Source organism: Culex pipiens, chromosome 1 (assembly GCF_016801865.2).
Source record: "Culex pipiens pallens isolate TS chromosome 1, TS_CPP_V2, whole genome shotgun sequence".
NCBI classification, from domain to species: Eukaryota; Metazoa; Arthropoda; class Insecta; order Diptera; family Culicidae; genus Culex; species Culex pipiens.
The window spans coordinates 8,305,928-8,332,737 of NC_068937.1; the positions used below are offsets into that span (position 1 = coordinate 8,305,928).

At 36.9% G+C, this 26,810-nt stretch overlaps 3 protein-coding genes across 3 annotated transcripts; all 3 read left to right on the plus strand.

Annotated features, from left to right (window-relative positions):
- The first annotated feature begins 1,017 nt into the window (after nt 1-1,017).
- LOC120428440 (uncharacterized) lies at nt 1,018-5,712 on the plus strand. Its single transcript, XM_039593451.2, has one exon. The coding sequence runs from the start codon at nt 2,143-2,145 to the stop codon at nt 5,305-5,307; it is 3,165 nt and encodes a 1,054-aa protein (XP_039449385.1). The 5' UTR covers nt 1,018-2,142; the 3' UTR covers nt 5,308-5,712.
- Nucleotides 5,713-11,627: 5,915 nt separating this feature from the next.
- Nucleotides 11,628-18,198, plus strand: LOC120428438 (uncharacterized). The gene is made up of 2 exons (XM_039593450.2): nt 11,628-11,891; nt 11,954-18,198. Exon 2 carries the CDS (start codon nt 11,971-11,973, stop codon nt 17,773-17,775), a length of 5,805 nt encoding a protein of 1,934 aa, XP_039449384.1. The 5' UTR covers nt 11,628-11,891; nt 11,954-11,970; the 3' UTR covers nt 17,776-18,198.
- A 1,272-nt stretch (nt 18,199-19,470) lies between these two features.
- On the plus strand, nt 19,471-22,647 carry LOC120428441 (ankyrin-3-like). The gene is given in 3 exon segments (XM_052706633.1): nt 19,471-19,780; nt 19,856-22,107; nt 22,109-22,647. Coding segments are annotated over 2 exon segments (2,592 nt in total). The 5' UTR covers nt 19,471-19,780; nt 19,856-19,876; the 3' UTR covers nt 22,470-22,647.
- The last annotated feature ends 4,163 nt before the right edge of the window (nt 22,648-26,810 follow it).

The following is a 26,810-nucleotide window of genomic DNA, read 5'->3' on the forward strand; positions in this document are numbered from 1 at the left end:
CACATTTTATCAAAAATGACACAGTTCAAGTAGCCTTTTACTTACAAGAAATGGCACTGAATAAAACAAAACAGAGTGAACGTGCTGCTGCCCCTATAGCTTGTAATATTTTAGACACACTATTTGAAACTTTGCCCAACTCTTGGGATAGCTTCCATAAAAAGTCGATATCTTTCTTATTAAGAATAGTCGATAATTCCATGCTTTTTGACAAAGATTGCTCAAAAAAGCTTCATGCACTTCTTCAAAACAAACCCCCCAACAGTCTGGCCATTTTGCTCTTGAAAGCATCTGAAAGTGGTTACACCAGGCTTGTAAAGTTGGCGAATGAGTTAGGCAATGATGGAATAAATATCACATTTGATTGGTTAAACCGCTGGACTGCACTTCACTTTGCAGCACATCGTGGACATAAAAACATTGTAAAATATCTTATAAAGAAAAAAGATAGCAAGAACGCAGTCACTATGGATAAAGGGGAGAATGTGCTGCACATAGCGGCCAAAGCAGGTTTTAGAGATATTGTGTCCATGTTACTTGATCATAAGGTAGACGTTCATGGTACTACAGCTGATGGTGAAACTGCTTTGCATTTAGCTTCTAAACTTGGCCATGTAGAAATTGTAAGAAGTTTGATAAAGCATGAGGCTGCAATTCACTCCAGAACAAAATACGGATTCACACCTTTGCATTTTGCCACTAAACATGGACACATAAAAGTAGTCAATTACTTGCTGGGAAATGGTGCAAATCCAAACGAAATAACTAATGATTTGGGATTCACGCCCCTTCATTGGGCTGCAAAAAACAACTTCCCTGAAATAGCAGAGCGTCTAATAGTAAATGGTGCTCATATTAGCAGCATAAGTATATTAAATGATCAAACGCCATTACACATCGCTCGATCGTACGGAAATAGTGAAATTGAAAATCTACTTTTGGGATATGAAGCAAACCCGTTGTCAAAGACAAACTGACAGAGTTAGGTTTGACTGAATGACTATTATAATAAAAAAAAAAACAAGATTTAGTTTTAAGAGTCCTAAGCAATACGATCATGATTCAATAAAATAAAATATTTAGTATATATTTAATAAGATGGTGATAAAATAAAGATGATGACATTCCAACTTTTTTTTTATTTATATTTATTCAGTTTTTTTTCTATGTACATTCATTCAGTTAAAATATTATTGGGTGTCCAATCACAATCGATGACTTTTCACCTCAATTTTAAATACTAGCAACTTTCATTTATTTATGAGATATTGTAGCTTTCGCTATTCAGTGATTTCACATGTAGGAGGTCCTACATGTACAAAAGGGAAAAGGGATACCTTAAAAAACTAACTCATAAACCAGTGGTTTCCAACCTTTACCGTTCCATTCCCCCCTTGGCTAACTTTCAAAAGCTTCATTCCCCCCCTCCCCAACCATACTTTTTAGATTTTTTTTTGTTTCAGCGTATAAATATCTCAAACTTCTGTAAACTTGCAAAGTCCATGAGATTTCATTACATAAACAAACTATTCGTTTTGAAATCTTATGCATTTGTTCAACTGGTAATGTTGTATTAAATATTATTTGTTATTTCAAAATTTTGCAAAACCTCTTCGAAAGTCTTAATGATCCACAAACAAATTCAAAAACATAAAAAAAATGTTTTTTAAAGCTGTTCAGGTCTGACGAATGCAAAAACACGAAACTCACAGAAATTAATAAAACAAATATTTTTCAAGAAAAGATCTCAAAAATTAAAACTCTAGAAAATGCTGTTACAAATGTTTTTTTTTTTCTATTTTCAAGAACAACTCATGAATGAAACCAAGGTAAAACTTGTAGAAATGATACTATTAAATTTTGAAATAGTAGTTTATGCAACAAGTTGCAAAAAGAGGATCTTTTCAGCACGAGTAGTACATTTATCCAACGAGGTTCACCGAGTTGGATAAATACGAAGAGTGCTGAAAAAAACAAGTTTTGCAACGAGTTCCATACAACATTTTTTGCAATTCCGAAAAACACCCATTGGGTGAAATTTGAGGTACAATTTTCATGTATTTTTTCAATAAATCGTTTAAATAAAAAAAAAGTTGAAAAGTGTTACTTTTCGAAACAAGTGCTGAAAAGTTCAACTTTTCTATGGAACAGAAAAATGAATTTGAACCTTCCAAACCTCAAACCAAGATACAGGTAGGACAGATCTATCATGAACATAAATTAGCTTCAATCTATGCATTATTCAATATTGCGTACGCAACAAAACTGCTTAGTAAAGACGAAATAAGAATTGTTGAGTGTTTGCTACATTCTGAAAATGTGCTCAAAGCTGGTATTATTTCACATATTAAGGATGAAAAGCCAACATTTGTGCATCAAACTTACGCCGAGTTTTTTGTGGCAAAGTTCATTTGGGAAAAATATTCTGCCTGTGAAATTGATAAATTTGAATCATTCGTTGATTTGATTTTCATTAAAAACTTTGTAGAAGGCGATCGATCCCAAATCACACACTTTTTGCTGAAAATTGCCCAATCTGAGGAGCAAAACGATGTGGTTAAAGTCAGCAAGGCTTGTGTCTTGTTAGATCAACTTTTGAGTTTGAAATTGTGTTCAAAAGCAGAATTCAGCAAAAGATCAATTTCATTCTTGCTGGGAATAGTTGAATGCTCAATACCAGAAAAAGGAACTGAGGGCTTTGCAAAATTTAAATCTATCGTGAATAAAAAACCTAAATCCAGAAATATTTTACTTCTTAAAGCAGCAGAAAATGGTTACTTAAAACTTGTACGCTTGACAATGGACGATTCCCCTGACGATTGGATGAACATTTCTTTTGACTGGTTAGATGGCTGGACGGCGCTACATTTTGCAGCAAACGGTGGTCACAAACGCGTCGTAGACTATCTTTTGGGTAAATCAGCGATTGTCGATACTGAAACGGCTGAAAATGGACAAACTGCGTTACATCTCGCTGCAGCAAAAGGTCACTCAAGCATTGTTGAGGCACTATTGGGTAAGAAAGCGAATATCAACGCTAGAACGACGGACTCTGGAGCAACTCCACTGCATTTGGCAGCGCAGCAAGGATCAACTGAAGTTGTTTCCAAATTATTAGAAAATGGAGCAGATAAATATGCCACTACGACGGTTGATGGTGAGACTCCTTTGCATGTTGGTTGTCGTTATGGTCATCTGGGTAGCGTAAAATTATTAATAGATAATGAGCAAGATATCAATCTTCGAACAACGAAAACTGAATCCACACCATTGCACGTTGCGACTGAGAATGGACACTCTGCCATCGCTAACTTTTTATTGGAGAAAGGCGCCTTGGTCAGCGTTGTAACGAAAGATTTGGGATTCACACCACTGCATTTTGCTGCTCAGAATGATTTAAGCGAAACAGTATCACTTTTATTGGATAAAGATGCACCAACTGACAGTATTTCAAAGTCAGATGGACAAACAGCATTACATTTAGCCGTAACTCATCGAAATGCTAATGTTGTTAGTCTACTTCTAGAGAAAAAGGCAAACGTTAACATCCAAACTGAAAACGATGGTTGGACTGCACTACATTTAGCAATAAGAAACAACTCTTATGAAACGGTTGAAATGTTGCTGCAATACGTAACAGACATAAATGCAATCAATGTTTGCAAAAAGAATCAAACTCTGATACACGAAGCCGTGTTAACTGGTAATTCAAAGCTGGTTAAACTCATTCTTGATAGTGGAGCAGATACTGGAGCAGAGAATATTAACAAAATGACTCCAAGGGATTTGGCATCAAATTTAGATAACCAACAAAGACAGGAAATTGAGGCAGTTTTCAATGAGCATTTCAATAAAGATCTCACTTACGGGAAACGACCTAGGACAGCTGCAATTGCTGGTTTCAACTACGAATTAAAAATACTGACAATGGTTTTGTTCCGTTTGCTTCACGATGAAAAAATCGATGATTTCTATTTAGGCAGCGACATTGCAGAAGCTGGCTATTTTGACGACGTTGTCATAAGAACCAGAACAGGAGTTAAATCTCGAGTATATTGTCTTCAGGCTCAGCATAAAAATGCTGGACACAATGTAAAATTTCCGAAAGCCATCAAAGGGCTTGACAGGAATGACGATTTCAATCTATCAAAGTATTTTCAAAGCTACCTACAAATACGGCACTGTTTCAAATCAGAAAGTAATCATGTCATATTCCAGGGAGAATACGATCAAACAGAGTTAAAGCTAATAATGATGACTCCTGCTAGATATTCAGGATATCCGGATCAAATAGAAAAAATGTCAGCTCTTAGTACATTAAATACCAAAAACACAGGAAAAGTGATCAAGTTAAAGCCGTCTGCTGAATGGTTAGAATATTTCGCAACTGTTTCAATGGAATGGCATAAAAACATATTTGCAGAAATAATAGCCACACTTATAACTTTACATCAGTACGATAAATCCGATTTAAAGACTGCATTGCAACATCTTACAAATTCCGTCGACTACGATTTCAACTGCTCAAATCTATTGAAATTATACTATCATAAAAATGTCAAAGCAAACAGGCGTTTTGATATGTATAGGAACAGCAGTTTGCATGAAAAAATTTATGATATGCTCGATGAATCTCTTCTACCATCCACTGAACATCACATAAATTTAGTGCAAGATTTCTTCTCGAAATTGGAAATTTACTCAGAATATGCTACAGAAGACGAGATGGAAGGAATTATAAAACGTGACATTCTATCTAAACATTACGAATGTGATGAATTATTATATTTGAAGTCTTTAGCTGCTGTGGAAAATTGGTGGAAGCAAACAGGTGAGGGGACATTTTTAACAAAAAAATGTGATTTTTTTGAAATTGCTAAACATGAAATAGAATTAGACAAAATCCATTTAGTTAACATGGAAAAAGTTAATAGTTCTGTTTCAATTAATACCCACGATGTCACAATGAACCCAAAATTGGTTGAATGTTTCAAAGAAATTGAAGAAGCATTACCCTTTTTCATGAACTTTTTCAGCACCAAACCCGACATTACCTGCCTTAAGCTTTTATCATACGTACAATCGCTAGGTTGTGAAGTCAAAATCGTGCTCCTCGATAAAGCAGAAGTCGAACAAACGCTGAGCGTTCTCTCGAAAGTCGATAAACCTCGATGTTTGTTTATCGCTGTTTTACCAGAACCGGATAAAGTGGCAATTGAAAAGCTACGTAAAAAAGTAAACAAACTCGTCGTTGTTACTAAACACGAATACAGAGGGGAGTGGAAATCAATCGAAGATAAGACTTAATGCAAGTTTAATGTCACAACCATTTCAAAAATCAACTTTAACGACCCCCCTGATCTTTGGTGGTGTCTAGTACAAGTTTATGCTCGAACCTAGGAGTCCAAAGGCTTGAATGGGAAGACAGTACCCAAACCTTTTTCTACTCCAAGAAACCTTCCACTGAACTGACGACCTTTGGATTGCAGGCTTTTTTCTTCCCCATCCGATGGAAGGTTGGGGCAGATGGGAATCGAATCCATGATCATCCGCTTACAAAGCGGACAGCGGAATCATTCGATCACGCCTGCTGCTCACAACACAACTATTTTCTTTACAAAACAACATTAAAAAACAACATAACTACAATCAGGGAATTACAATCAATTGAAAAGTGCATTAGATAGTATTAAAATAGTGTGAGTGTAATAATAAAATAAAGATGTATTAATTCCCAAAAAAAGACCCTGTGTATGTTTTTTGAACTTCTATGACCAATCGCATGCAACCTCACACTTGTTTCCCGTCTCTGCTAGAATCTTTCAAATCCGAAAATTAAATTGATGACATTTCCTTTTTGGCTGGGTGTAGAGGTGAGCAAAACCGCTCTTTTTTAGGAGCCGCTCATTTTCGTTCGCTCATTAAAAAGAGCCGCTCTTTTGAACGGCTCTTTCGCTCTTTTTCAAAGTTTGGATAAAAAGGTTTTTTTTAAGAATCGTGTGATTTTATAAGTTATTTCACATTGGACTTTTATAAATTATTTAATAAAACAAATTAAAACTGAAAACGAGAAGTTGCCCTTGGAATCCATAGGTCTTGGTGGTCTCTTTGTCAAGATTTCTACTCGAACCTAAACATTCGAGTAATTGAATGGCATCCAAACCTTTTTTGAAATTTGAAATTAAATATGTCTTTATTGAACTCTCTTATAATAATTACATTTCTTTTACATGATAAGTGGTATGGCCTAATGCTCTTCATCTTTGTTGTATTTTTCGTTTGATTATTAACTGATCATATTTATTTATTTGCTTCAAATTGTTTTACATTATTGCATTGAATTGAATACATTTGGGTAAAAAAGAAAAAAAATCACTTTAACAACTAATCCTAACTTAAAACTAAAAAAAAAAAATTCATTGAAATATTCAAAATCACTAGAACGAGTAAACTACGAACTGTATTTTAAGATGAATGCTCCAAGAGTTCTTACTTGTTCCTGGCGAGTTTTGCAACCACGCAGAGTTGTTGTCATCTCGATGAAAATGTTCAGAAGTTCTTGTGGTGAAAACAGGTCACTACTGCTTTCACCCGTTGATGCTGGTTGGTTTTCCCTCGGTTGCTGACTGAAGCCTAGAGGTGTTGTATGCTCTGCAACTCTTTGCCGCTGATTCAACGGCAATGGCTGCAGATTTGGAACCACTCGAGTAGATCCTGCTCCTGGTGACGCCAAAGCAGGAAATTCCACGTCCGTGTATGCTGGTGGTGTTTTGCGACGATTTGGTTGGTGCCTCGTCGTCGCTTGCTGCCGAATTTTCACAAACTCAGCTCGTTTTGGGCAGCTTCGATTCTTGGTCGAATGGTCGCCGCCGAAATTGAAGCATTTCGCTTCGATGTTCTCGTTGATTGTTTCGCAAGCTTGAGTTTTGTGCTCACCTCCACAGGTTGCACAACGACTCTTGATGAAACAGTTCCTTCCACCATGTCCAAACTGCAAGCAGTTCGAACATTGCGTCACGTCACGGTGCACTGGACGATAACGTTCCCAAGTCACGATGATGTTGAAAATTGCCCGAACTGCTTTCAGCTCAGACGGCGTTGTCGATCCTTTCTCGAGATGAACCAGGTACAGTTGATCACGATACTTGATGTCCTTGTTGTGTCTCGTCATCTTGAAGACTTCGATCACGTTCAACTTAAGAGTTTTGAGCTCTTCTTTCAGCACACTCACATCCATGTCGTACAGACCTCGGAGGACCTGTTTCATGGGGCGTTTACCTGGATCGTCATGGCTGTAGTATTCAATCTTTGTGTTGTTCAGGAAATCCCGAACGTAGTTGTAATCCTTTCTGGTAGGTAGCAGAATTTTGAGTCCATCAGCACACAAGCGAATGGAAGCTCGTAAAGCACCAGATTTGATAAACCCGGTCAGCCACTTTCGCACCGAATCCGATGACGATGTTTTCACAAAAATGGGTGGCAACTTTTCCCGTCGTTCAAATTCTTCCTTCTCGCTCACGTCCACAGGGAGGGTAGCAAACTGGTTTCCAGACAATTTTTGAGCGTCCTTGCTCAAACTGCCTGGCTTTGCAGGTAGCGCTTCGGCATTCTTTAGCTTCTTCAAATCTGCCGATCCTGCTGGTGAGGACCGCCTCTTTTTCTTGCCTTGAGGCATTTTTGCACTTTTTAAGCACTTTTCAGGAGCTAAAATCCAGGAGTACCTCACTGAATGATGGTCCACAAAGGAATGGCATCCAAACCTAAATCTAGGATGCTGGAAAAATTGTTTTTAATTTTAAAATTGCGTTTATTTCTGCAAGAATTGAACTAATGCTGATGTTTTATATGGAGAAAATATTCTGTGAACTCTTTTCTACATTCTGATTTAATCTATTAAGTCTTTAAACGCTAAAGTCAAATCGGACAAAAGGGTTCATTTTTTTTTTCAAAAATCTCCAAACTATGCAATTGATTTTTGGTAATATTTTACAAATTATGCAATTTGAAATGCTCAAATTCGTATTTCGGTAATACTTTAATGTAAAATCAGTTATACAATGTTTTTTTTCATTTTGTTTAGAAAACCATTTACCATCCATTTACTTTTGGGATATTTTTTTATTAGCATTGAAATGAGTAGTGCGGTGCCTGTGTGGACGCGCAGTCCTGTTTTTTCGTGTTATTTTCCGTCTCTTTTGTGTCGCTGTTCGAGTGCATGGGGTGATTGGCTATTATAATTAAATAATGGCATCAGTAGTGTGGTGCTTTTCGGGACGCGCAGTTCTGTTTTTTACCTTCTTTTTTTTCGATTGATTTTTTTCCACTCGCGTTCGTTGGCCGATGAGTTTTTTTGTGTTGTTCTCTATTTATAGTTTTCTATAAAAACGTACCTATTTTTTTTTTTGAGACTAGCAAGTCGTATTGCTGGATTAAGCCCTTTCTATATCATTTCAATAATCATTTCAATAAATGAAGCCCTTTCTACATCACCGTTGATCGGAAGGCTTGCCGACGGAGAATTTCTGGAGAATCGCGGTCGAATTAATACTATATTTAAATCCCTAGATAGCTATCTTTCCGCAGCCGGCTGCCTAAGATTTTTAAAATTTCAACCGATAAACAAATTGGTCGCATCACCTACCACAGTGAATCCTGACCTCATACCCATCTTACTAACCCCTCAAAACTCATGTGATACTTTGTCGGAGACGCAGTCGATTTGGCGGTCCCATCACTCAAGTATCGGACTAACATTCCCATCCACTTCCCCGTGTCTTACCTCTGGTCGTGGCCGGCGTCGGTATTGATCAGCATGATAGGGACCTTTGAAAATTGCGAAGGGGTGATGATTGGTTCCTACTTTTCATCTGTGGTCCACGGAGCAATGTTTGGGGGTCCTGGTCAATAACGAAGTAGCAGCTACGGGTAGACACCAATGCTATGCTATGCTATTTTTTTATTAGCATTGAAATATTTGAAATTGCATTTTCAACTCTCAAAAATTTAATACTATTTTTTGGCAATTCAATAATTTTTATTTCTAGAGTTTTTTTTAAATTCGTCCTATAAACATATGAAAGACAATAGTTTATAGAACCTTTTTAAAAAAAACTCTAGATTTATAACATAAATCATGCCATCTTGAGTTTAAAAGTTTTAAGTTTAAAAAAGAACCGCGGTTCTTTTATTCTGAGCCACGGTTCGTTCGCTCTATTCAGTGAACCGGCTCTTTGAACGGCTCGCTCTTTTTTTGCCCACCTCTAGCTGGGTGGTTCTCTTGAACTTAGATTTTTTCCATGCAGTACCGAAACATTTACCATCGATTCCTTAGGTCGAAATAAGCCATTTTACATCATTGGTCTCCATACAAATTTGGGGGCTGCCCATAGAAAAGGGCTTCGAAAATCTACACCTTGTGAAGGAATTCCCTGATCGATTCCGGGCCTTCCGCAAAGTTGTAGGATATGATTAGGACTTGGCAGACAAAACTTTAAAAATGAATTTTGCACTTAGAACAATTTGTGATAAAGAATAACCGTTTTCAAGTTAAAGGCATTTTCAAATAAAAAAAATGTTGAATTTCTTGCAATTTTCAAATATATCATGGAGAGCACTCATGTAAAAACAAAAAATATGAAAACCTTGGATAATTTCCTACAATTTATTTTTTTTACTTTAATGATCGGATATAACGCCATGTGTGTGTGTGTGTGTGTGTGTGTGTGTGTGTGTGTGCAACTAACCAAACGGTACCACGCGGCCACTTCTTACAAATTGAGTTGTTTCCATGTGTTTTTAGATCTACATTCTATACATGCAAGTAACTCGCATAGGCATTTAGAAGGTGTTAGCTCTGCCGAGCTTCGGTGACCCATTTCTACGCTGGCTAGCCGAGCGCGAGGTACTTCAGCTTTTATCGACAAGCCCAGCCCTGAAGAACGTTTGCATCAATCGGATTCAAACGTTATTTAGAACTTCCGAACTCTTGTCAAATGGACAAGGACCCAGCGCGTATATAGTCGATAGTAACAGTATTCCTAATTCCAGTCGTAGCTCACCAAGCCGTGATGGTCTAGTGGTTAGCATTTTTGCTCACCAATCCAATGGACGGGGGATCGAACCCCGACTCGAGCAACTTTGATTTTTCGTTCATGTTCAGAGTTTCAAGATTAATATTTCTTATACTTTCTCGTTGGGAGCAGATGGGAATCGAACCCAGGACCATGCGGTAACAAAGCGAACACCGTAACCAGTCAGCCACGGCCGCTCCTTATGATCGGGTATCACGCCATATCTCAAAAACCATTGCTTTAATTTTAAAAGTCAATAAATTAATCAATAAATGTTTCTTCTATTCTATAAACATATCTTATAAACTTAAGAATCAAGCCTTTAAAAATGTCCAAAATTGAAGTTTCGTTTTTGCCTTCCCCACCTTACTCGAAAAATTAAATTCTCAATTCGACCACATATTCCCACCTACACGTATACATATCGACTCTGCTAATATTGCAAAATAAAGTTTAAACTTGTGGTTTCCGAAAAATATCGAAGAGTATGCTCTGATGTATGCATATCAAAAATTTTGTAATTGTCTGCTCTACAACTTTGTAGAACACTGTTACACTCTAAGAAATAACTCAGCAAAGTTAGAAAAAACAGGAAATTTAAAATGAAAAATTTTGTTCTATATGAAAAAATTACCCTCGTGGGTCAATGTAGATTCGAAAAGTACATTCAATTTCCCATAAATTGAAATGTTCCAAAAAATTTTACAGGCGAGTAACGAAAAATGGCAGAGTTTTTAAAACTTTTTTAGTGTTTTTTCGATGAAAAATACCTCTTTTTTTTGCATGTTCTAAAATGGAAGGGATCCCCCCCCCCCCCAAAGAAACATCATAAAAAAGTGGTCTTTCAACGAAAACATTCATAAAAAAAATTAAATTTGAGTGTTGATTTTTTTATTTATTTGCATGCAAAAGAAAGTCGATTTGTAAAAACATGGAGAATTGCTCCATTCAAAAAAAAATGTTTCATTTATTTTTTTTAACCCAATTGCATTCGACTTTTCAACAAAACCAATGTTTCTTTATCAAAATTAAGAGGTCACCCCCACGCTCTTCTTCTGCTAGTTATCTACCGCACTACTACTCTGAAAATTCTTCAAAAACTAATGAATTTTAACACGTTCTATCTCGAACTAAGCTTGACCGCCTACCACAGTGATAATGTGCGTGTTCGTTACCCCAATTCTACTTTAGGGCAATCCATAAACTAAGTCGAATCTTAAGGAGGGTGGGGATGTCGGTTGGTTGGCGATTGTCTACGCTCCAAACAATAAAGTTTTTTAGATGTATAAAGAATTATTTACCAAATTTTCAAACGAGTGTTCACGTGGTTTATGGATGACTCCCTATCAACATTAAATTTGTTGGTGTGTGTGTTTGTGTGTGTCCGGTTTGATCTAGCAACATTTTCTTAGAAGAGCTGTAAAAGAAGAGACTTATTCTGGCGCACAACCGACACGTCATTTCCAAAAATAGCCGCCCGGAATTCGTCGGAATAACCCAGCTACGAAACAAGAAAAACACCACAACGGAATCATGAATTTATTTGAATTAGCGTAGCTTTTGATTTTTGTGACCAGGACTATTTATTATTCCATGCTTTCATTCAAGCCAATAGCAAGTTCGAAAATACATCTCACTCGGCACGCCAAAATTTACCGCTGGACAAACTTTGGATGGTGTACCCTACCCCCCCAAGGCTTATCACTTTGAAATGCTCGGTCGAATAAAAAATAAAGTTCGTCGTCGACTATGAAAGTCAGTTGCCAGCGTAGCATTCAGTAAAGCACATGGAACAGGATCGTTTTGAGTCACATTAGAGGAGTAATTTCAAAACAAACAGAAAAAAGTGCATTTGGAAATTTTTAACTTTTCGTTTTCCTCAGTGAGCCGATAACAAAAAATGGATAACGACAGACTTGCAAGGAATGTTCAACTGTTGAGTGCAATCGAAAAGGGCGAACTTGCCAAGGTGATAAAGCATCTAAATGCCGGTGCAGAAGTGGATTTTATCAATTTCCATCGCAGCAAAAATACTCCTCTGCACGATGCAGTGGCCTTCGGTCATGAAAAGATTGTGGAGATCTTACTCGAAAAGGGAGCGTCCCCAGACTCATTGAATGAGGACAAAAAGACACCGGCTCAGTTACTTGGTTCTTTGGGTGAAAAGAAGCGAAAAGCAATTGGACCACTTCTCGGGAAGTTTTCAAAGAAAAAAAAAACAAAAGCTGAAAACACGAAGAAGCAACCTGTCTGTGAATCACCAGTTAAACCAAGTGGAACCTTCGCCAAACGACAAGGGACAGCTGCCGCCGGACAACAATATGAGTCCAAACTCTTGACCATGGTTCTGTTCCAGTTGCTTCACAATGACCAAGTTGAGAGCTTTTATCTGGGATCTAATTTGGATGGAATCGGCGCATTAGACGATATCGTGCTCAAAACTCACGTTAGAGGAAAATCTCGTTTGCAGTTTGTTCAATGCAAACATCGAAAAGAAGAAGACACCATCAATTTTACCGATATGATCGACATAAAAAATACAACAGGAGATTTTCATCTTTACAAATATTTTGAGAGTTACAGAAAAATTTGCTCGTTATTTGATCCAGATAATAGTAGTGTTATTTTTCAAGAGAAAATTAAAGACATTGATATAGAGCTTATTATCATAACTCCAGCTACGATTACTTTTCCAAAGTATATAGTATATATTGAAACGAATGGCTTGAGCGAAAACATTAATACAGTGGAAACAGGTAAAATCTGGCAAGTAAAGTATTCGGAAAAGATAAGAGAAATATTTGAAACAATACATAGGAAGAAATTGATAGAGTTTTTAGCACAGCTTTTATTTTTACCAGAATTTCAAATTGATCTAGAAGAGGCGATTGAAAAACTTAAATCAGCAAAATGTGTTGAAATTTTTAACGATCTGGAACATTCAGACCGAAAGAAATACTTTAAAAATATACAGGTAGTTAAGAACACGATAAAAGATGCTGATCTGAAAACTAAGATTGATATGATTGACGAAAGATTTACTACAGAGTCACTGCTTCCATCAGGGTACTCCATAATATTAGAAGATTTTTTCAACAAACTTAGATTGTATACGAAACAAGCCACGGAAGATGAACTTAAAGACGTTGTTGTAAGCATGATCAAATTAAAGGATTACGAATATGAGGACGCTCTGTTCTTTAAAACACACGAGGCCGTTCAAAAGTGGTGGGCAAGTTCGGGACAGGTTGAATATTTAACGGAAAGTTGTGACTTTTTTGAAGTTGCTGATAATGAATGTAAGCTTGATAAAATTCATTCTATAAGCACGGATTGGCTCCAAAAATACTATGTCGAATTCCGCTTAAATATGTTGATCAAAAACCCAAAATGGATTAATCTTCATGAAAAAGTTAAGGAAGAAAAGTTTTACGTTAATATTTATAGTAGCACATCAGAACTTTGCTGCACAAAGGTTATTCAACTCTTGAAATGGCATAAGAATGAGTTTAAATTTATAAAACTAAATAATACAGAAATTGATTTCTTGATTGAAGTTCTCTCGAAAGGCAATAAGGAACATAATTTAATCCTTGTCTATCTGCCTGAATTGAATTGTGAACTCGTTGAAAAAATTCGCCAAAAAGTTAATAAACTTATTGTTATCTCTACAAACGGGCATCACGGTGATTGGCTATCCTTGTCAGACACAACCAAAAATATATTGGAACTTAAAACTGAATTTCAAGAAAAATTGCTCGAAACCAAGGTGACTTTCCAAGGTAATTCTATACCCCTGGAGAGGTTAATGGAAAGAGCTCCCAAACAGTTGATCGATGCAGAAACGATTAAAAAACTTGTGACCAATGAAAAGATTACGATTTCTTTAGATTTCACAAACTCTGGCCAATTTTACATACAGAGGGATTTGCTGGAGTATCGTCAAAACCAACTCGTTCCAAGGAAAATTGATACAGTTGATGATAAAGTGGTTATTGTTACCGCAGGTCCCGGAATCGGGAAATCTATGATGTTGACAGGACGTGCAGCAGCAATCAAAAGTGAGTACCCTTCTAGTTGGATTGTAAGAATTAATTTACTACAACATTCAACATTGTTCGATAAATGGACAAATCAATACAAAATTGCAAAACTGCCCAAATCTGAAGTGTTCAATTTTCTATTAAAAACGAATAATTGTGAAACAAGCAAAGGAACAATTTTCGAAGAAAACATATTTAAGTGGTATTGCGAGCAGTATAAATTAGTCTTGCTGGTAGATGGATTTGACGAAGTTAGTCCCGATTATACGACGATTGTTTTGCAACTTCTGCAATCACTCAAAGATAACTTTGCTGATACACTTTGGGTGACCACACGAACCGGTACAGCACAAACAGTATTAGAAGAAAACCTTGAGGTTTGTGCCCACCTGCTTAAACCATTCAGCCTGGAAGAGTCGAAGATATTTTTGAGGCATTTTTGGATTGAAATCGATCCCCACCATAAATATGTTCGAGATTACGTAGATAAACTGGATTCACATTTCTCTCAACCAACTAATCAAGGTGAACACAAACTGATCACAATTCCATTGCACACAAGTATGATTGGGACAAAATTCAAAAGTGATTTTAAAGAATATTGTAAATCTAACGGTACTCAGACAAATTTTGAAAAATATGACTTGTTAACAATTTATGAAAGCTTTATTAATTTTAAATTTAATGATATTTTTATGGAACAGAAAAATAAATTTAAATGTTCCCAACCTCAAACCAAGATACTGGTAGGACAGATCTATCATGAACATAAATTAGCTTCAATCTATGCATTATTCAATATTGCGTACGCAACAAAACTGCTGAGTAAAGACGAAATAAGAATTGTTGAGTGTTTGCTACATTCTGAAAATGTGCTCAAAGCTGGTATTATTTCACATATTAAGGATGAAAAGCCAACATTTGTGCATCAAACTTACGCCGAGTTTTTTGTGGCAAAGTTCATTTGGGAAAAATATTCTGCCTGTGAAATTGATAAATTTGAATCATTCGTTGATTTGATTTTCATTAAAAACTTTGTAGAAGGCGATCGATCTCAAATCACACACTTTTTGCTGAAAATTGCCCAATCTGAGAAGCAAAACGATGAGGTTAAAGTCAGCAAGGCTTGTGTCTTGTTAGATCAACTTTTGAGTTTGAAATTGTGTTCAAAAGCAGAATTCAGCAAAAGATCAATTTCATTCTTGCTGGGAATAGTTGAATGCTCAATACCAGAAAAAGGAACTGAGGGCTTTGCAAAATTTAAATCTATCGTGAATAAAAAACCTAAATCCAGAAATATTTTACTTCTTAAAGCAGCAGAAAATGGTTACTTAAAACTTGTACGCTTGACAATGGACGATTCCCCTGACGATTGGATAAACATTTCTTTTGACTGGTTAGATGGCTGGACGGCGCTACATTTTTCAGCAAACGGTGGTCATGAACCCGTTGTAGACTATCTTTTGGGTAAATCAGCGATTGTCGATACTGAAACGGCTGAAAATGGACAAACTGCGTTACATCTCGCTGCAGCAAAAGGTCACTCAATCATTATTGAGGCACTATTGGGTAAGAAAGCGAATATCAACGCTAGAACGACGGACTCTGGAGCAACTCCACTGCATTTGGCAGCTCAGCAAGGATCGACTGAAGTTGTTTCCAAACTATTAGAAAATGGAGCAGATAAATATGCCACTACGCTGGTTGATGGTGAGACTCCTTTGCATGTTGGTTGTCGTTATGGTCATCTGGATATCGTAAAACTATTAACAGCTAATGAGGAAGATATCAATATTCGAACAACGAAAAACGAATCCACACCTTTGCACGTTGCGACTGAGAATGGACACTCTGCCATCGCTAACTTTTTATTGGAGAAAGGCGCCTTGGTCAGCGTTGTAACGAAAGATTTGGGATTCACACCACTGCATTTTGCTGCTCAGAATGATTTAAGCGAAACAGTATCACTTTTATTGGATAAAGATGCACCAACTGACAGTATTTCAAAGTCAGATGGACAAACAGCATTACATTTAGCCGTAACTCATCGAAATGCTAATGTTGTTAGTCTACTTCTAGAGAAAAAAGCAAACATTAACATCCAAACTGAAAACGATGGTTGGACTGCACTACATTTAGCAATAAGAAACAACTCTTATGAAATGGTTGAAATGATGCTGCAATACGTAACAGACATAAATGCAATCAATGTTTGCAAAAAGAATCAAACTTTGCTACACGAAGCCGTGTTAACTGGTAATTCAAAGCTGGTTAAACTCATTCTTGATAGTGGAGCAGATACTGAAGCAGAGAATATTAACAAAATGACTCCGAAGGATTTGGCATCAAATTTAGACAACCAACAAAGACAGGAAATTGATGCAATTTTCAACGAGCATTTCAATAAAGATCTCACTTACGGGAAACGACCTGGGACAGCTGCAATTGCTGGTTTAAACTACGAATTGAAAATACTGACAATGGTTTTGTTCCGTTTGCTTCACGATGAAAAAATCGATGATTTTTATTTAGGTAGCAACATTGAAGGAGCTGGTTATTTTGACGACGTTGTCATAAGAACCAGATCAGGAGATAAATCTCGGGTTTACTTTATTCTTACCAAACATGCGAGAGCTGGACGCACTGAAAATTTGCTTGACACGATCAACATTCAAGGGACAAATTACAAATTTAATCTTTTTAAGTATTTTGAAAGCTACGTAGAAATACGGCAGCGTTTTAACTCAAAAAGTAACCATGTCATGTTCCAGGGGGAATTCGAACAAACAGAGTTAGAGCTGATACTCATGACTCCAATTGGGTTTGTAGTATTAGAGAATTGTCATACTGAACAAATTTCAGCTTTTAGTACTTTTTATACTAACAGCACAAGAAATGTGATTCAAATAATCCCTTCAAATGAATTGTTGCATGAATGGATATCGCAATCAAGCCAATTTTTGAAAAAAAAATTTAATGAAATAGAAAATGAATCTCATGAATCTCTATTGGACTTGGCGCGAGATTTCTTCTCGAAATTTAAAATTTACTCAGAATATGCTGCAGAAGACGAGATGGAAGGAATTATAAGACGTGACATTCTATCTAAACATTACGAATGTGATGAATTATTATATTTGAAGTCTTTAGCTGCTGTGGAAAGCTGGTATAAGCAAACAGGTGAGGTGACCTTTTTAACTAAAAGTAGTAAAATTTTCGAAACTTTTAACAACGAAATAGAACTGGATCAACTACATTCAATAAATACGAAAAAGGTTAAAGGTTTCGTTCCACGTGTCACCTATGAATATGATGATGCAACGAATTCAATATCAAAGGATTGTTTCAAAGAAATTGAAGAAACATTACCCATTTTCATAAACTTTTTCAGCACCAAACCCTACATTACCTGCCTTAAGCTTTTATACCACGTTCATTCGCTAGGTTGTGAAGTCAAAATCGTGCTCCTCGATAAAGCAGAAGTCGAACAAACGCTGAGCGTTCTCTCGAAAGTCGATAAACCTCGATGTTTGTTTATCGCTGTTTTACCAGAACCGGATAAAGTGGCAATTGAAAAGCTACGTAAAAAAGTAAACAAACTCGTCGTTGTTACTAAACACGAATACAGAGGGGAGTGGAAATCAATCGAAGATAAGACTTAATGCAAGTTTAATGTCACAACAATTTCAAAAATCAACTTTAACGACCTGGTCTTCCGTGGTCTCTTTTGCAAGTTTTTGAGTCCAAAGGCTTGAATGGGGAGAGAGTGCCCAAACCTCTTTCTACTCCAAGAAACCTTCCACTTCCATAGGTCGAACTGACGACCTTTGGATTGCAGGTTTTTTTCTTCCCCATCCGATGGAAGGTTGGGGCAGATGGGAAGAGAAACCATGATCATCCGCTTACAAAGCGATCAGCGTAACCATTCGATCACGCCTGCTGCTCACATTATAACTATTTTCTCTACAAAACAAAATTTAAAAACAACATAATAGCAATCAGGGAATTACAATCAATTGAAAAGTGCATTAGATAGTATTAAAATAGTGTAAGTGTAATAATAAAATAAAGATGTATTAATTCCCAAAAAAAACCCTGTGTATGTTTTTTGAACTTCTATGACCAATCGCATGCAACCTCACACTTGTTTCCAGTCTCTGCTAGAATCTTTCAAATCCGAAAATTAAATTGATGACATTTTCTTTTTGGCTGGGTGGTTCTCTTGAACTTAGATTTTTTCCATGCAGTTCCGAAACTTTTACCATCGATTCCTTAGGTCGAAATAAGCCATTTTACAACATTGGTTTCTCCATACTCCATACTCCATACACTCTTGTAAAAAATATTAAAACCTAGGATAATTTCCTACAATTTAAATTTTTGACTTTTATGATCGGATATTAGGCCATATCTCGAAAACCATTGCTTTAATTTTAAAAGTCAATAAATTAATCAGATAAATGTTTCTTCTATTCAATAAAAATATCTTATAAACTTAAGAATCTAGCCTTAAAAAAATTTCAAAATAAAAGTTTCGTTGTTGCCTTCCCCACCTCACTCGAAAAATTCCAAAAAATATTGAAGCATTGACAATTTGAAAAGAGAATTTTGGGGAAAACTGGTACTTAAAACGCTGCAAAGCACTCAAAAAAGCCGGCGGTTTCGCTACCTTCAAGCATCAACACTTCCCGTGCTCCTGATCCTTACACCCAAAATTCAGAGTCGAGATAATCGTTCTCTCAAAATTTATTGAGGACTCAGTGCCAAAATCGATAGAATAATGGTACCAACTCACACCATCATAACAAATGAGTTCATTCGTTAGTTGAATCAATAAATCTCCAACAAGTGTCATACATCGACTTCTGACTTCTCCTTGGTCACTAAGCTGTGGTGCTAAGTCATTGGATTGGTTTGTCAAAGGTCTTAGGTTCGATTCCCGTTGTCGACACTTTTGGTTTTTTGTTTGACGGATGAACTTTTTTTGCAAATGAACCTCGAGAGAATAGTTCTATCGCCCATCTCGAGCTGTGTTCTCTGCGTCCGTGAATGGTACCACTATTCTCTCGACTCGAGACCATCATTCTCTCAGACTAGCGCTGCCAGTTTTGGGTGTATTCCTCCCCGGTAAGTGGTGGAAATGGGAGCGGCCGGCTGTCTGTCCCGTTCTGGTAGAATTGGTTTTACTTCCCTTTAATCAATTTCTAAGCAACCTCTGTGCTATGCAATCATCACTCAAACATGACGAAATCCAGTCCCCAACCCGCTGAGATCACCATCTCCAAGCGAATGCGAAAACATATGCCATCAGTTTTGTCTAAAAACAGATAACCGTGTATTTCAAGCGGCCTGTCAAGCAGGAGCGCACCCAACACACCATCGAGCGGATGGTGAGTTACTTGGAGCTAGCCGGCTACATGAGTGAAAAAGAGTTTTAAAAAATGGCAAATCGTTTCTCATTCTGTTGGACAATTTTGGAAGGGTTGGACGTTGAAATTTGCGCGGTTCACGACACAACAAACAGCAGTGAAGCAAAAGTGTGAAACACTAAATAAATAACGTTGCCCAGGAACATCAAATAAGACTGCAAACAGGTAAATTCCAGCTACAACTGGTGCTTGTGGTCTTCATAGATATTTTGAATTTATCAAATCAGTTTCCAGCGTGGTGTGTAAGAAACAAATAGAATTTATTGCTCCATTAAGTGTTTTATCAATTGCTTCTTATTCTTCTGCGTTGCAGTTTCCAATAAACTTCAGCGCAATGGATCTAATGCAGGCAGCAGAGGAGAATGATATTTTGGAGGCAGAAAAACTGCTGAATTCCGGTGCAGACGTTAACTTTACAGACAACAATAGAAATACACCACTGCATGTCGCGGTAGCATCCGGAAATCCGAAACTTGTAGAACTGTTGCTGAACCGTGGAGCTAAAAGTGATGCTGTGAGCGGTGACGCATCAATGGGTGGAGAGAACAAACATGCGGTAGAAGCGGTTTTATTGAAGATGGGGAAATTCCGAGAGGTTCAGCAACAAGGAAAAATAAACAAGGGAATTCTGTACGAGACAAAGTTGCTGACCATGGTGCTGTTCCGGGTGCTCCTCGTTGGTAATAGTGACAGTTTTTATTTGGGAAGCAGCGATGCTGATGTAGGCGTTTTCGATGACATCATTCTCAGAACCAGTTGCGATGGTAAAACCCATCTGCAGTTTTTACAAGTGAAACACAAAAATCCCGGCTATACGGTTAATTTCGAAGATTTGATCAAACCGGAAAACACAGAAAATGATTTTAACTTATGCACATTATTTGAGAGCTTTTTGAAAATACGATACAGATTTAGCCCAGTCAGTGCTGATGTGATATTTAAAGGAGAATATGAAAACATGGACGTGGAGCTGATAGTCTTAACCCCAGCAAAGTTTATTTTTCCTAAGGATACTTATTGCAAAGAAACAAACAGTCGAGATTCATTTTACACCACATATTTAGGAAAAACTCTACAAATAGAGTGCACTGAAACAATTTTAGCGATTTTAACAACTGAATCTAAAAAGTGGCACCAAAAAATTATTGCGGAGATTTTGGCTAAAATAATTATCATACAGAACTATAACACAAATAATCTGAAAGATGCCATGTCAAAAATTGAACACGAAAATGTAGTGAGCACCTTGGCTGGCGAAAATTGCGACTTTAATTGTTCGAGTTTATTGCGACTGTACAACAACCAACGATTTGTTACAGTAAGTAGGAGAGATTTGAAAAAGATGTGTGATGATATTGTGGACATGATCGACGGAAATCTTCTACCGACAAGTGAGGAGCATAATAATTTAGTGCATGATTTTTTATCCAAACTAAGATTTAACTCTGAACAGGCTACAACAGGCTGGACGCCAATACACTATGGTCACGATATATTAGTTGAACATCTTCTGGAAAAATCAACTGAAATAGGTTCGACTGCATTGCATTTGGCAGCTCAGAAAGGATATGAAAAAATTGTTCAAATTTCACTCGAAAAAGGAGTAAATATTAACCGTAGCATGGCGGAAATAGGAATCACTCCATTGCATCTGGCAGCACGGGAAGGATTGACCGACATTGTGTCCTTGTTGCTGTCATGCGGAGCAAATGCTGATAGGGATACTTTAGTTGATGGTGAAACAGCGTTGCACATTGCCGCCCGAAAAGGTCACCTGGAAGTTGTTCAGCTGTTGTTGAAATATGGTGCCGATTTGAACAGGAGAACAAAAACAGATGACTCTACGCCTTTACACTATGCAGCACTGAATAATAACCCTGGCATCATACAATTTTTAGCTGAAAAGGGTGCAAACATTGACTGCACTACCACAATTGAAGGTCGCACTCTTTTGTTTGACGCTTGTCTTAACGGTGCCATTGATGCTGTCAAAATTCTCCTCAAAATGGGGGCAAACGTTCATCTCGGAGCGACTGGCAACGCTTACACGCCATTGCACTGTGCAGCACAAGAGAATCATCCTGACATTATCAAGTGTTTGGTTGCGAAGGGAGCCAACATTGACTGCACTACCTCTGATGAAGGTCGAACTCCTCTGGTTCAGGCGTCTATTTACGGCGCCATTGATGCTGTCAAAATCCTCCTCGAAATGGGAGCAAACGTTCATCTAGGAAGGACTGACAACGCTTACACGCCATTGCACTGTGCAGCACAAGAGAACCACCCTGAAATCATCCGGTTGTTGGTTGCGAAGGGAGCCAACATTGACTGCGCAATATCTGATGAAGGTCGAACTCCTCTGGTTCAGGCGTCTATTTACGGCGCCATTGATGCTGTCAAAATCCTCCTCGAAATGGGGGCAAACGTTCATCTCGGAACAACTGACGATGCTTACACGCCGTTACACTGTGCAGCAGAAATGAACCACCCTGAAATCATCAGGTATTTGGTTGCGAAAGGGGCCAACATTGACTGCACTACCTCTGATAACGGTCGAACTCCTTTAAATGCTTCTTGACATGGGCGCTAACGTTAACCTGGGCGATGCAGCAAATGGTTTAACTCCATTACACTTGGCAGCACAAAAGGACCAGCCTGAGATCGTTCAACTGCTAGTGGCTAGAGGAGCAGACATAAACTGCACAACCACGGATGACGGTCGAACTCCACTGTTCGAGGCTTGTCTAAATAGCGCCTTGAATGCGGTGGAAATGCTTCTGAAGTTGGGTGCTAACGTTCATATCGGTTCGAAGGGCAGTGACTTAACGCCACTGCAATGGGCAGCTCAACAAAATTTGGATGAAAGTTTGCTCAATGCGTTCTCGAAGTCAGAAGATGCAATTTTGCATCATTGTTGTTGTTGTTAATTTATTGATATCTGGCAGCTTTAACCTTCTTGGTCATTCGCTGCCCTATTTGCATCATTAGTTTTTCCATAAAAGGCTTGACGTTTAATCAATTAAAGATAAATTCTTCATAATTTTATTTTTAATTCTTTATGTAACTGGTTAAAGGCAATAAACTCACTAGATTTCGGACAGCACACCACATCGTTCCGGTCACTCATTTCAAAGAAATTCCCAGCTCCATGAAAAAGGCTTTTACTCTTTTCACAGCTTACTGCAATGCTCCTGAATGTTGGCATTTCGCATAACCGCGAGAGTTGAGCTACAAACTAAATTTTTGCTCTATTCTCTCTCCCTCTCTTTCGCTTAATGCACTTTTCTCGATTTTTTTGGGACACTTTTGTTTACACGTGGTCGGGCAGCCCTTTCCCGTCGACCGCAAGCCAGGTCAGCCTACTTCGTGCTTATTGTGCTTTGCGTTGCGCGATCGTCAACATCTCGTGCGCGCGCGTTCGTTCGCGATTTCGGGTTTGGCGCGCGTGTCACTGCCGGCAGTCGATTCCGTTCGCGAGTGATTAGTGAGCGATTCATTTGATGCGATAACGATCGAAGTTCTGGGGATTTGTATCGTTTAAGAGTGTCTTTTTTTCGTGATTTTAGCTGAAATTCACTGTTATGTTCCCCGAATCCAGCCAGCATCCACCGAAAAGAAGAAAAAAAAACCAGTTCGGCCCAAATCGAGGTGTGACGAAAGTTCGAATTTAGTGGAATTGCCAGTCTAAAACAACTGGCGAAGAAATCGACCCGAAAGTGCGCCAAATAGTGTATCGTCAATTCAAAAAAAAAAAGTGCCAAAACAAGAGGGAGAGGGAGCAAATCAACCGATCTGGATTAATGAAAAGCAGGCGCTGCGACAAGAAATCGATCAAAGAAGGCGGTGTAACGAGAAGAGCAGGAAGAAAATAACGACAAGCGGATTCCCGAAACGCCGAAGACGAAAAAAAAAAGAGCAAGCTGAAAAAAGAGGAAGAAGACGACAAAATCATAACAAGGTGCGACAAAAGGAAAAAGTGCTTAAATAGCGGAGTGCGTATGTGTGAGTGTTAGTGTGTGTGCCGAGCTAATCGTCACGATTGGTCACTTTTATGAGGAGCATTAGTAGCGGTAATTTGACATGAATATTGGGATCGATTCGCGATTTTTTTTTTTCGGTGAACACGTTTTAATGGAGTACCCGATTCGAGTGGTAGAAATGACAGTTCTCCCATAAGGAATACATTGTAGAAAAAAGCAAAAACTGCTCGAATGGAAATGCTCCATTGCTGCTTTAAAGTTGGTGGAAAGAGTGACCTTGAGATTGACACATAGAAAATCAGCCTGAAGAAAAAAATGTTTGCAAATAAAAAAAAGATCAAACACAAGATAGTCAAAATGCATTTGACAGTGCTGCAAGAATTTTTATTTTGTTTTTTTTTAGAGCCAAAAATAAGGTCTTAAGTTAAGTTGACTAAGTTTTCACAAGTTAAATAATTTAATTTGAACTTAAACAGTTATTAAAAATATTTATAGATGAGATTCTCAATTCTTACGGGATATTTTCACTAGTAAAAGTGAAACTTGGTGTACTAATCATAAAATCTAAAGTTTTCTTTTTTTAACCTTAACATTCTTAAGCCTAAGTTTAATCAAACACTTCGCATTTTGTAATCATTTGATGATTCCGAAAAAAAAATATGTCAATTTTGATTTTTTTTACCTCATTTAGTGACTTGATTGATCATTTAAAAAATGTTGTAAAAATGCTAATTTAAATGTTTGTTTTCATTTTTACTCGTATATCTGCTTGTGAATACTTACTAAAATTCATGAGCAGGGTTAGTAAATTTTCACGATTTCGCGGATAGCTTAAAAATCGGGAAAATTCAAAATTTCCGTAAATTTCCGTGAATTTTTCATTTTTTAAAATCAATGTTTTTAAAAATAACAACATGTAAATGAAACTAGCTTTAAATTCAAAAGTGTAATTGAAGAATTGAAAGGAAATTAAACAATAAAATACAATTGTTACAACATATACTATTAAATGAATGCTATGAATACTTTAGTAAAATTAAAAAGAATCTAAATGCAAAGGCCTGGAGGATAACCGTTATAATCATTTCAAAAATAACTTCAATTTCCAAGAATTTTTAATTTGTTAAGTTTTATGCATCTTTTAATGCTCTATTTTGATTTTATACTTTTTAATCATTCAAAACAAATTTTAAGGAGCCAAATTCAATTTCTTAAGTATATTTTGAAAATGTTTCAAAACACTGCGCATATTTTTTCAAGTGAATTAATTAATTTTTATTGTAAAGGTGAAATTAAGAAGATACAGTCGATTTTCTCTGAGTCGATAATATTTATTTTTGTTTACTAATTTGTGTTTATGCTCTGTCAAACATTTTGAACGTTTTGAAGATTTTTACAATAATTTTTACTAGACTTAAAATGTTCTTAAAAATGTCGAAAATAGTAAAAAAAAATTAATAAGTTTTGGCAGGATGAATAATACCAGTGTTGGTATTCTCGCGCTCTCCCGAGAAAAAATCCTCTCTCTCGAGTTCTCGCCGCGAGTCGGCCGAGAGAAACTCACCGATTGTCCGTGCTCTCCTCCGTTCGAGAACGGGCTTTCTCGCGAGCCAGAATTGTCCGTTCGCGAGAGGTTGAACGTGTTAGAAACGAACCAAAAAAAACACAGCGATTGAAGTTACAACTCTATACCATCGCCTGGTTCGCATTCATAAGTCTGATAAACAAATAGCTAGCTTGGGACGAATGGCTAGCACGAGGCACTCACGAACGCTCGCGGCAAGAGTGAGAACGCGAACGAAAATGCGAGTACGAGCGAGAAGAGAAAGGTACTACAAGTTCTCTCTCTCGCTCGCGAACGAGAAATGCTTTCCTTCTTCTCGCTCGAATTTCAACACTGAATAAAACTGATTTATTTCAAATTCAAAAATCGTTAAAAATAATTATGGTCGCCGTGAAAATTGCATTTTTTTAACGTGAAAAATCACTAAACCTATTCATAACGTAAATATTACCTTTTAATTGAAAACTACAAAAAATCACATTTAAAAAATCTTTGTGGACACAGTCCAGGCTCGATTATCCAAAAGTCTTGGAAAAAAGATAACTTATTCAAATCTTCGGAAAATCTAATCACATTTTTTTTTTCATTGGCTTTCGCTGTTAAATTTATTAAGAATGTTTAAATCCAAGATGGCGGCCAAAATGAGGGTGATGAAAAATTTAGTAAATGCATTTTTCAATGCAACAAATTTGACTAAATTAAAGTCGCGGATCTTGATTTTGATGTTAAATGTAATTAAAATATAACAATACGAAAAAAAAATTTGCGGTCATAATTCAAATATTCGAAGTTTTATACAAACCTTCAGTAAATTGAGGCTCCGGATAATTGAGTAGAGGTGGGCAAAATCGCTCTATGTTAGGAGCCGCTCATTTTTGCTCGCTCTTTAAAATGAGCCGCTTTTTTGAGCGGCTTTTTCGCTCTTTTTCATAAATTTTGTTGGAAAGACTGTTTTGAAGAATGGTGTGATTTTTGTTTTTTTTTTAATTAGACTTTAGGCCATTGCAAATATTTTACAAAGTTTATGTCGACCCCCCCCTTTCAATATTGGTCTGAAAAATCAGGGGGCAAAAAAATATTTTTCCAGAAAACTTTAAAATTTCCATGAAAATAGAAGTCTAATCAACTGAAAACAATCTAAAATGCCCTATTCTGCATTGATAATCATATTTAGTATATTTGGGCTTGTTTAAGAATGTTTTGAATTTTTATGAAATTCCAATGTACAGCACCGCAAAAAAACTATTTTTCGTGAAAAATAAAATTTTCGTCAATACTTAGATATTTTGGAATCTAATGATGGCAAAACAACTGGACAGGTGTTAATGCACTTAAAAACACTTTTTTCATTAAAACGTTGAAACCATTCCTCGTAATTTCAATTTTTATACTCTTTTTATTTTTTTAATAAGCGCCCAAACTTAAATCTAGAGTTTTGAAGAAAATTGCTGTTAATTTTACAAATTGTTTTTATATCTGCTAAAATGAAACAATATTTTTTATGAGAAATTTGAAAAATTAAATTACATTTTCAATCCTCAAAAACAAATTTCTTGCTACAATTTGTTGGAAATTCAATCAATGATATTTATAATCTTCAAAATAGACAAAAGTTTAATCATCATTCCATCTTGGAACGGTTCATTCAAAAGACCGGAGTTTCAAAAAGAACCGCGGCTCTTTTTTGTGATCCAACGCTTTGAGCGGCTCGCTCTTTTATTGCC